Raw genomic sequence first — 12,799 nt, forward strand, 5'->3', positions numbered from 1 at the left:
AAAAAAAAGAAACACGTGTATCATATTATACCAGGAATGCCTGAATCTATAAATAAATTTTAAGTGTGCTATTTTTACTCCAAGTATTTATGTTCTAATGTCTGGTCTTATTTTGTCAAACCCAGTGTCTTAGTTTGCAAAATGAGAGATCTGGGCCAGAACTGTTCTTTTCCAGTTTTTGAGATCTTTCTTCATGCAAAATCATACATGATACCCCCATAATTAGAATCATAATTAGATATCTTCAGGACTGATTAATATACTAAAATGCAAATCTACCCACCAGCCCACCAAAATTCTCATGAAACGACAGGAAAAAATATTACTAAAAAACCTCCTGGTAAAACAAGAACAGTGACAGCATGGGAAGGACGAAACAATTGCAAGGGGATTGTGGAGCTCCTAGATAAGATGTCAAAAGATATTTAAAATAGGAGGGACTTGGAACATTGATTTGACAGCTTTATAAAAAACAAGACAATTTCCTAAGGAATGATGAGCTTTCAAAATTAGCTCAAGGAGTGATGTATAAAAGTAAGAAAACAATGAGCAGTGTGGAGTGTAAAGTTAGTTTTCGGCAAATTGCACCAAACCTTCAGGGACTAGAGATTTTCCAATTAAGTAAACTATTCCAGGACAGAGAAAAGGTATATGCAGTTTACAAGGCTGGCCTAATTGTGATGCCTAAAACAAATAAAGGTAATAAAATGTTAAAATTATAGGCCTATCTAAATTTTGATATATGCAAAAAAAACTTAAAAAACTGCAAATTAAATCTGCTAGTGGGACAAATCTACACAAAAATGTAAAGATAATTATACATTAGGAAAATCTATCAGTGAAATCAGTATATTAACACAATTCAAGAAAAAAAAATGATCTCAATATGATGCCACCCGATAGATACAGAAAACCTCTCTGATAAAATTTGAAATTTATTTATAATTTTTTAAAACCATTAACAAAATAGAACACAAAAAGTACACAGCAGGAATACACAGCAAATATCATATCCAACTGTTAATCATTTGAGGTATTTCCTATAAGCAAGAAAATGATAAGGGTGTCTACTATCATTACTACTATTCAGGAGTGTTCCAGACAACAGGAAGCAAAAGTATTGGGAAGCAATAGATAAAAGTGTAATTATTTTAAAAGAATATAATTTTCAACTTATCCAAAATAATCAACTGAAAAACCATTAGATATTACAGCAGGATTCCACAAGCTAAGTCAACACATAAAATCAATTAATAAATATGAAAAAAACCCTCTGACTTATAATAGAACAGAATCTATAAAATATCTTGCAAAAAGCATAATATGTGTAGTGATGACCTGAAAGAAAACTAACACTTTACTCAAGGGCATAAAAGAGAATTAGAGTGCATGTAAAAATATACTTATCCTTGAAAAGAAGATTCAATATTATAAAAATACCAATTCTTCTTACATAATCCCATAAATTAAATATAAGTCAACACTATATTAGCATTTTCTCCTTAGCAGTGGCACACTAATTCTAAAATTGTTCTGGAAGAGAAACTGTGCAAAAATAGATACTATAATTTTTTTAAATGGTGACTTTCATTTCCACACTTCAAAATATGCTAGAAAATTATATAACTGAAGCAATTTGGTATTGGCACAGGAATAGATGTATAGATTAATGGAATATTTAGAGTCCAGAAACAGATCAGATATTTATGAAAGCTGGTCATGTGATAAATATAATAGGTCAGAGATGAAAAGATGTCCTCATTAAAGATGTTCCAGAAAGTCGCCCTTATGTAGGAAAAATGTCCAAAATTGGAGTTATACGTCATTCTTTACTTAACAAATGCATTCCAGATAGATTGTATATAAGGACATAAGTATAAAGAACAAAAAAGAAAGTGTTGCTATGAGAAAAATTAAGTTGAATTCTTTATAGATAATTGATAAAGAGGAATCATTAAAAACTAGTACTGCTGGATTAAATGTGGAAGAAACAACTTTAAAAGATTAGAGCAATAATTATAAAAATCTAAACCAATTTTTTATTCAGGTTGTTCTTCAATTCCAAGTATATGCTCTTTATAAAGAAGGTGGAACTAGAAGTTAGAGATAATTACTTACAAGTTTAGTTTATGCCATAAAGAATCAATAAAGGTGTAATCAACAGACCTGCATCCTATATCAAAGGCTTTCTGTACTATGATACCAAAACTTAGGCGATTGAGAGTCTATTTACATACTTTTAGTTAAAAATAAAATGTTCTAAGACATCTTTTTTATAATTCCAGTCTCTACCTTTGTTTTATTTACACTTTTCTCGATCTCATCAGTTAAGTGATAAGAGAATATGGAACTAAAATTCAAAATGGTCTCTAATTGGGCAATTGGAGGGCAATGGGAGAGAAATGAACTGAAGTCATATTTAGGCTCTAAGGCTTATTTGAGAGTGTGATATACACAGTGCTTAAATTGAGGTTACAATGGAAAAGACTTGATACATGTTATTTAAAAATTACGTAACCATTGGAAGATTAAAACTATATTTATCTCACAAGCATCTAAAGATAAAGAAGAGATTCAAAGAAGTCTCAATCTCAACAAATGAAGGAAAACAATAAAAAAATTATAGTTAATATAAACCAATGGTAACAAAGCAGAAGGCACTGCCTATGAGTGAGATACTTTAAATTTTCTGATTATAAAGCAGTCTCAGAGAATGAGTTAAAAAACATTTAACTATGGGCTAGAGATACAGCTAAAATAAAATGATTTCATTTTTAACAGAAATATATATGTACTTGGCCACTTATTCTGGCTTATGAAAGAAGTGCCATAAACTCTGAGTAATTGTTATTCTGGAAAAGGGAAAGAGGAGAATTTTTTTATCTGTTTTGTTTTTTACAGTTTACTGCAATTCAAACGTTTTCCATGAGACCACATTCCCATAAGATAACTTAAAAAAAAATGGAAAGATGAGTTATAGGGGAAAAAGGAGACTTGCAAAATCTGATAATTATCCAAAATCTGATAATTACTCAGATCTTGCCATACACACATACACATACCCAGAGTGAGGCAAAGATAAGGGAAGAATTAGATCCTACTTTTAGAAAGGGGTAGAATTGGCAGATTAAGTAAATGAAAATATAGGCTGTCCAGTTAAATTTGAATTTCAAAGTTTTAAATTATATATCAAATATTACATGACACATACCTATACTAAAAAAATTACTCACTATTATCCGAAATTAGTATTTATCAGCTATCTTCTATTTTATCTGGAAGCCCTAGTAAGGGGTATACATGCATACAGGTGGGTGAAGAAAAAAAAGTTATTTCAAGAAAGCAATAACCATATCTGAGGCTGAAGTCACTAGACTGGGGTCCGTTGTCCGGACTTCAACACACTGAGGAATGGAAATACTGATAGCAAGGTGGGCCACTACTTTTAAGCTGGTTCCCAGGATAGGAATAAGAAAACAGGACTCTAAGCGTGGAAAGAGGATTTGGTGGTGGGGGATGAAAGGAGAGGAACTTGAATCCATGTGAGAATATGAAGAATGTCCTTGGAGCAGAACTTGGGTGATGAGGAAGGCAGGAGCTCAAGTAATACACATGCCATGCCTTATGTTAAGACTAGAGGTAGTAATAACTCAAGGAGCAATATAGAACTCCTGGAGAGCACTGGGACAGAAATCTAATAGGGGGAAGGGGCATAGGGTGTAGAACACATGTTGTGAATACTAACATTCACCATTTTGACAAGTGGATAGGTGTTTTCTTAAAAAAATAACAATTGTCAAAATAAGAACATTTACAGAAAATTTAGTAGCTATCAACAGAGTAATGCTTTATTTTCCTGCCATTGTTGAGAATAAGTGGTCCCAAATATTTAGTGAATTTTCCAGATAAATTAATATATCACCTTAACGGCCTCAAACGTTTTAACATGTTATTTTTTTCTTCTGAAGCCCTTCATATATTTAATTAAGATCCTTAAACAAAGTACATTAACAAATTCATCCTTTTTAATGACTCTTACAGAGGGAGAGAAGGGAGGAAGGAAGGAAGGAAGGAAGGAAGGAAGGAAGGAAGGAAGGAAGGAAGGGAGGAAGGAAGGGAGGGAGGGAGGAAGGGAGGAGGAAAGTAAGTAGGAAGGGAGGAAGGGAGGAAGAAAGAAAAATTATGCCGTTAGAAATTTCTGAAATATGTAGGGATATTTTTTCTGTTTAATAAACTGCTCATCAACACTTTGATGTAGATATTAATAATATCAATTTTAAAAAATGTATATTGAGTTTCAGATAGTTTAATTGGCCTGCCTGTCATGGAGCTAGTAAATCTGTCTCTAAAGCCTATGACATTTCCACCTCACTGCTCCACTTCCTTGATACAGTGGTCCCCACATATTCTTTGTGGCATCAGTTAGACCTCCCAGAAGCATGTTGTCCTCACCTTTGAGATGGCTAGATAAAACTAACTCTGAATATGCAGAATATTCTTTATTATAATTTATGTCCATTCTAAAGGTATCTAATCATTTTCTAAATTGATGTACTTGAAAAATAATTGTAATATCTTAATAACTATAATATTTTAAATTGTCATTTAAAAATGAATATGAGGATATATTTTTAAATAAATATATAAAACTAAGGCTATATATAAAAATTTACCAGACTAAATTCCAAAAAAAAAAAAAAAAGAAAAGAAACGAAGTCAATGAAGTCAGAGAGGAAAACATACACTTTGGGGCATTATGGGAGGAAATGACTATATTCATTTTCTTTCTCCTTTAGTGATTACTCTTTGGGGAGCCACAAAATATTTCAGAAAGATAAATCTGTTATTCAACTTAATCTGCAGAAAAATGGGGAAGTTCCAGGAAAGTTATCTCGAAAGGTAAGATTTTCTTAGCATTGGTTTTAATTTGCAAGCTAATCATTTTAAGGACAATATTCCTATCTTTATGGATTGTTGACAATTTGGAATTACATAGCTTAATGAATACATGTTCATTTGAGTATATTTACCTAAACATAATAAAATATTTATCTAAATGCCTGTTAATGATTTAGACTGAAGCAATCACATGAACACATTACTGCAACCTTAGCATAATAGCAAATCAATTGGTCTCTTGGAAAAATCATTTATGAGAAACTTATTAAGATTATTACATTCATACTATCCATGAAGCCACTAGGAAGTGAACAGAACAAAAAATGTGAAGGGGAAACTACTGAAGAAAGAAAAATAACACAACTCTCATTCTATTTGAAGACTGTTTATGTCAGTGTCAACACAGTTTAAATCAGGACAGATTAATATTCATAATATATATAATAAAACAACCTCAAAAGGGATTACTGAGCTTTAAAGACACAATTTCATGCTGTTAGATATGAATTTTATTCCCTATATGATGTCTTGAGTTATTTCAAACCCAAATTGCACAGTAAGCAATGAACTTTGATATTTTGGCAGCTTTCTCTGTAGAATCTTCCAATTACCTGCTTTAAGCAAAAATCCCATCACCCTGTCATTTACATCTGATAGCAGATTTCCAGTGCATGACTCTTTTTTTTTTCTAGTCTGAGGTGTTTCATCATAAAAAGTGTCAGGTGGTGCATTAGGTTGCAATATATCTACGCGGAATATAACATAATGAGGCCAAAAGAGAGTTGTTTAGAAAAATCTTTTGGAACAGGTACTCAGCTCAGCCAGTGTTGACAGCTCCAGGGCTATGCATCTGAAATCTCCACAGAGAAACATTATAAAGTACAACTAATACTCTCAGTATTAATATATCCTAAGAGTCTTCAAATTGTCCTCAATGTTTTGGAAAAAGCTGAAATCATCACGTTTCATTTCAACACAGGGGAAGAAGAGAAAACGTCTGATTAGAATTTCTATTCTCCCTGAGAACTTTCATGTTGCTGAAAAATAACTTACTTCATTGGTAGTAATTCACAAATCCCTAGCATTTCAGTTTCATGTAAATTAAGGTTTATATTTAAATACATTTAACACCACTACTCGGATACAACGTGTACTGACATATATTTTATGTCTGAGAATTAACATTTCTATTAATCTTCACAATAATTCTATGCGACAAATACTACTAAAAAATAATGAAACTGAATCACAGGGAGCTCCATGACTTTCCCCAGATCATATTCATGGGACTAGTAAGTAAGCAGAAGAGGTAGGGTTTGAATCCAGTCAGTCTCCATAGCCCATATTTTTTGCTATCAATTTATATGACAAGCGCACTTAGGATTTAGATGTGACTGAATGCAAAAGGTTTAGATGTGACTTTCAGCACTTTTTTTAGAGAAAGAATGAGTAGGGGAGGGGAAGAAGGAGAGGAAGAGAGAGAATCTTAAACAGGCTCCACTCCCAGCACTGAGCCTAATGTGGGGCTTGATCTCAAGACCCTGAGATCATGACTTGAGCCGAAATCAAGAGTCAGGCATTTAACTGACTGAGCCACCCAGGTGCCCCTTGTTTTGTTTTCCACAGCTATTTCACTTACCCCAAAGTCTGCGACATCATAGGTGTTTACATGTATTAACTCACAACAGCTCAAGAGCAAAAAAAAAAGGGATAGTTACTATTATTTTCCTTTTTAAAATGAAAGTACTGAAAATTCAAACCAGTAACTGAATGGCCTAAAGTTTCATAGCTAGTAAATAAGGGAGATGGGATTTGAGAAAATCTAGCCTGGTGACAGGTCTCCCTATAACATAATGCCAACCAATTAAGTATCTTTGGGGTGTTGTCATATGTTTCTGGGACAAGCATATAGTCATTTCTGGGTGTAAAGTGTATAATTGTCACTAGAAACACCTGTTTTTCGATGTGTCATTTGGATCATAGCAGGAATTAAGTTACATGGTTGCCTTTTTTAAGCTTCAACTCACAAACTTTACTTCCTACAGTGAATATCACCATCTCTTGGCTAATTCAACAATTTACAGGTAAAGAGTATAAATGCTTTTTCTCATCCACAACTTTTCCTAGCACTAACACTGCTATTTAAAAATAGATAATATGCTTGATGACACAGATTTATATATATATTCTTCATTCATTCAAAATATTAGCTATTAAACTGTTGTGTACTAGGCCCTACTCTAATGTTAGTTAGAGTGCTGAACAAAATCAACGAGATCCCAGTCTTCATAGGGCTTAGTGTCCAGGAGATTCAATCTGCTCTGACTAGCAATTAAAGAGTAGTGGTGGCCTCCATATAGACTATCAGAAAGGCATTCCATGTCTCTATCTCCCCAAATCCTGGTTCTTGAAGGATTTTTTTTTTTAGCATCATATTTCCAAAGAGAAGATATTACATTTTATTAAAATCTATAAGGATTTACTTTCAGATACCATGCTAAGTACATTACATATATGATCTAAAAATAATTAATTCAATAAATATTTATTAAGTAAATTTACATGCCATATTTAATACTCGCCTTTGAGAATCTCATATGTGAAGAAATAGGTTAGTGAACCTACTTAAAATTCAGAATTATGACTTAGAAAACATGTATACACAGATTGATACTTATTTGTTCACTGAACAAATGATAATTGAGCACCTACTTATACCAGGCACTCTTCTAAACACTGGAGATACAGCAACAAACAAGACATCTCATTACTTATTCTAGAATGCAGAGTTCTCATCCTAGTAAAGAAGATATGCAATAAACAAATATACATTTAAAAGTCTGATAGACTTAGGGGCGCCTGGATGGCTCAGTTGGTTGAGTATCCGACTCCTGGTTTGGGCTCAAGTCATGATCTCATGGGTCATTGGATCAAGCCCCACCAAGGGCTTTACCCTCAGCGGGGAGTCTGCTTGAAGATTCTCTCCCTCTGCCCGTTCCCCCACTCGTGCACATGCTCACATGCATTCTCTCTCTCTAAAGTAAAATAAAATAATTATTTTTAAAAAGTCTGAGAGAGATACTTGTTTTGAAAGAAAAGATAACTATACTTTTAAAGCCTAGGGTAGGAACACCTGAGACAGATGAATATGACGGGCTAGTTGTGGTGATTATTTTTATGTATAAATCCTAGAACATATAGACCCAGTTATTTTAACCTTATAAAATAAAGAGTGTTAAATTTACTGATTTGGCAACTTGTTTAAAAACAGATTCTGGATTCACACTGCCAAATTCAAATGTCTGCTCTTGGACAAATGCTTATATTCACCCTAGTTTTCTGGTTAAGAAAAATGTGAATAATAATACATATCTAATATGGTTATTATTAGAACTTAATTGAGAAATGTAAATGAAGAGCTTAAATCAGTGCCTGTGCCTAATCAGGACTACAGAAGTATCAATTATTGATGTAATAAAATTAGGGTGTTAGACTAGATGGTATTTTAGCCTTTTACTATTAAAAACTCTATATGGAAAGGAGAGACTGACTGGTCTCCTCTCTTGATTATATTGTTTAACATAGTGTCAAAATTCTCTAGGATTTTCATAATTTTAGCTGTATAAAAACATTTATAAACAATTATATTTTCTTTCCAGTAACATAACATAAAATGGCTTATGGTATTCTTTCTTTATAATACTAGGAACATAATGATGACTGTCATTCATTAAATTTATTGACACCATTGCCTTACAGTAAATAGAGTTCTCTAATTGTACAAGCATATTGCAAAGCTCAATTCATCTCAGATGCCTTTCCTATTTTAAACTTGTTTGTGTTACACTGAAATATGGTAATTTAATTCTTGTTCCATGAGATTATTCATAAAATACATTGACAGTCCTTAGAAATCTTTCTAGATTTCAAAATTTTATAATCCCTATCCTGATTAGATGTGTGTAACTGAGTCTTTTATTAAAAAAAGTTGTTCTGTATCTCTCTCAAATTTGATAAGTATTGCCAACATTGTTGATATTAATCATAAAATCAAGATTTCTTTCTAGCTCAAGAAAACATTCACGGAACACATACAACAGTAGATTTTTCATATAAAAAGGCAAAAAAAAGACACCTTGATTTTTTCCTTAAGATGAAGGGATGGCCTTCAGCTTTGGAGAAAAATAAAGTGTACAATATATTCCATGGACAACTGTTCAAACCTGTTCTCCAGACTTTTGAGCTCCTTTAAATAAAAAATAATTTTCTTGTAAGTGACAATATGACAAAGGCCAATTTCTCCCTAAAAAGCATCTCTGGAAGCCAAGTAAAGTGGTTTTAAAATGAACATGATTATGCTATACAGAAAGATGCAAATAAGTCATTATTTATATGCTTGCTTTGGTTTTAACTTCAGAAAGAGGTTTCTTTTCTTCTGCTGAAAGCATTTCTTTTCTGTAGCATGCATTCTAAGCATTGTATTATAGGGATGCCTTAATCTCTCCATGTAACTGCTTCCTTACTCTTCCCCACAAAACCACCCAACAAAAATATTAATATACCTTTGATCTTAGGCCATATAAAAGTTTTCCTTCTGATGTTTTCTGTCAGGAGCTCTAATAGGCAGTTTTAAAAATAGATTGTATATTAACATACAAGATTACATGCACTCCAGGCATTTAGGGACTCACTCAGCTCCCAAACTTAACAGCTGTGTGTCATGAAATAGTGCCATTATGAGGGTCTATATCGCATTCTCCCTTTCAGACTTGCATAGGATTTTCATAAGTGCCTGTTGCAGAAGAGCTAATTGAGGAGTTGTGGGGTGTGTGTGTGTGTGTATGTGTGTGTGTTTGCGTGTTTATGCATATGGACCACACAACTGATATTTTATGATGAGTTAGTTTCTGGTCATCTTGGGATAACACACATGCCTACTGATAACTCTTACACTAATATTTGGGAGGCAAGATGTGGTAAAGTTGAAAAATGGAGTTCATTTCTAGTCTGCCAGCCAATCTGGCAAGCTATTGAGTCATACTGCCATGGCATCCCCAGCCTAATCGTAAAGAAACTGTGCATGTATGTGAAAGAATTAGTGTCTGCCAAACTGCCTTCGTGTTAGGAGAACTTAATGTTTGAACTTGGTGATGCCAGGATGTTTTTCAAGTGTCCTTGAGGTTTATCCTCAACCAAAGCTCAGTTTTCTGATTCACTTTTTGGAAAGAATGCTTACAGAGTTAAGAAGAGTCTTTAAAACGAAGTATTAAAATGATGAATGAGGGTTATCAAAAGAGGTGAATAAAATGACAGCAGGAAGTTACAGACCTATTTTTATCTGGTACTCATTCCTATTCACTCTATAAATATTAATATATTCTGCTGTCTACAGTATGAAGATGACCACAGTCAGTTTTATCTGAACCAACTTCTAGAATTTATGCATATTTGGAAAGTATCCAGGTAAGATACTTTATTTTGTTCCAAGACTACTTTCTGACTGAGTTCTCAAGTGCCAAATCACAATATTTTTCAGTTGATTGTAAAAACTGTCCTTTCACTAGTACCGTGGAAGCTATTGTACTTTTAATAGGTATCTCCCTTTGGCAAATTTTGTTAATAATTATCTATTCTTCACAGCTATTCAGATACATTTGAAGAGCTGCTAACACCTTCCAGAACAATCTAACATTCATTTTAAAATCTCTCTGCTACCCGTTATTACGTTTTCAAGGATTTTTTTTTTCATTCATTTTGTGAATTTGAGTGTGCATGTGTCACTGAGCTCTTTGTATAATTGAATTTCCATACTTTGAAAGTCAAAACCTCCTGCTTTAAATTTCTTTCTTGAACTCCCTGAAAATAATTGGTATATCATAAACAGAGGAGTGTGAATTCAAATTGGAAAACTCAAATGACAGTAAATGAACATATCCTAATTGATTCCGATATCTAAATGTATGCATGTATTATTTGAAAGAACAGACCCATCAGGAAGCTAAACTGGGAGAACATAGTAGTGCTACACTATGGGTTTATCTGGAATTAAAGTTGTTCTGAGCTGAATGAGTAAAAAATGGGGTATGGGATATATATTTCATTAATCTCTGAAGCAAACCCTGATATAAAAATATGAGTTAAAATTGTTCTTAGTGACTATTCACTTAGTGAATAGCTATCAATCACTTAGTGGAGTTATTATAAATTTTGCATACATTATATCATCTAATTCTCCCTACAACCCTGTGATAAGACACAGAATTTACTTCAGAATCAAAGAAACTAAAGTTCTAGAAGAGTAAATACCTTGCCTAAGGCCACTCAGTTCATTAGTGGTAGGACCAAAATTAGGTCTGCCTGAAATTTGCAAAGACGTTATTTTTTTTTTATTAAACTACTGTGTCTTTCCATATGTGCCTCTCTTTATTTCCCCCAAAATATTCGTCCTCAACAATAAAATCATAGAATGGGTACGGATAAGGAGGACTTTCAATATAACCTAATTTTTTATTTTATAGCTAATTTTTATTTTATTTTATAGCTAATTATATGAATCAAGTATAGGTTCCCATCAAAATGACATATTAATAAAGGCTGTAGTTTCCTTATTCCAAAATAAATTTATCAAAAAACAAACAAACAAACAACTGTAGAGAGACATCAACTCTTACAAATTCTTTAAAAAGTGAGAATTCCTTGGGAGACAAAGGATTGTTTTGAACTGGTTTGGTGGAGGGTTGTGACTTACATGTAGACAGCTGTTGCCTGGGACACAGAGAAACAAGGGGAGGCTAGGAGAAGAAGGTGAGAGCAAGGTAGTTTTCCTTCTGTTCCTGACTCACTCACCCTGCCATTGCCTGGCCCTTCACAGAAGACTGGTGACCTTGACCATTGTGCAGTATAGGTGTTCACAGGGTTAAATTAGGGCAAAGCAAGAGCTCTGCCACAGTGAAGACTAGAGGAAACCTGACATGGACAGACTAGCCTCAGAATCTAACTCCTCCACACTTTCTCTTCAATCCCGGGGCAGTGCTGCTTATCCTCTGGTAAGGAAGCTAAAACACAGAAAAGTTCACGACTTTGTCAACCATCATACAGATAATTAATGCTCTAGCTAGGACTAAAATCAAATGTCTCTCAGTGTTTATTCCACTTCAATTGTATATATTGCATATAATTTTATAAGTATATATAAAATACTTATATATATATGATACATATATAAATATAAATTTTATATTTACATATAAAGTATACAGAATATATTTTTATTTTATATATAGTATTTTATATTGATACATATTATTTTATCTATAATGGCATTATATATGTGTGTGTGTATATATATATATATATATGTTTATGTTTGTGTGTGTGTATATACATATTTATCCATTCATCCATTGATGGACATTTAGGTTGTATGTCTTGGCTATTGTGAATAATGCTGCAATGAACTTGGGAGTGCAGCTATCTCTTCAAGATAGTGATTTCATTTCCTTTGAACACAAGAAATGAGAATGCAGGGTGATATGTTAGTTCTGTATTTTTTTAATTTTTATTTTTTGAGGAACCTTCATATTGTTTTCCATAGCAGTTGTACCAATTTAAATTCCCAACAGTATACCAGGGTTCCCTTTTCTCCATAGTGTTGACAAGAGTCTTTTTGATAATAGCCATTCTAACAGGTGTGAGATGATATCTCATTGTGATTTTGATTTGTATTTCCCTGGTTAGTGATACTGTTCATGTACATGTTATTCAGATGCTTCTTGACTATTTGTAGATATTTTTTAGGAGAAAGGTCTACTCAAGTCCTCTATCCAAATTTTTTCATTGGATTTTTCACTATTGAGTTTTACATTTTAGGTATCAATCTCTCTCTTTTAAAGATTTTATT

The 12,799-nt window shown here is 33.0% G+C and overlaps 1 protein-coding gene across 2 annotated transcripts in view; it reads left to right on the top strand.

The window, feature by feature from the left end:
• PIK3C2G (phosphatidylinositol-4-phosphate 3-kinase catalytic subunit type 2 gamma) overlaps nucleotides 1-12,799 on the top strand; it is a 318,577-nt gene that overhangs the window by 26,522 nt on the left and 279,256 nt on the right. For both annotated transcript variants that reach the window (XM_008707062.1, XM_008707063.1), the window contains exons 5-6: nucleotides 4,797-4,899; nucleotides 10,292-10,362. In XM_008707062.1, the coding sequence (XP_008705284.1) occupies nucleotides 4,797-4,899; nucleotides 10,292-10,362 (174 nt within the window). The remainder of the gene's footprint in view (nucleotides 1-4,796; nucleotides 4,900-10,291; nucleotides 10,363-12,799) is intronic.

This window comes from Ursus maritimus, unplaced genomic scaffold, assembly GCF_017311325.1.
Source record: "Ursus maritimus isolate PB19 unplaced genomic scaffold, ASM1731132v1 scaffold_26, whole genome shotgun sequence".
Lineage (NCBI taxonomy): Eukaryota > Metazoa > Chordata > Mammalia > Carnivora > Ursidae > Ursus > Ursus maritimus.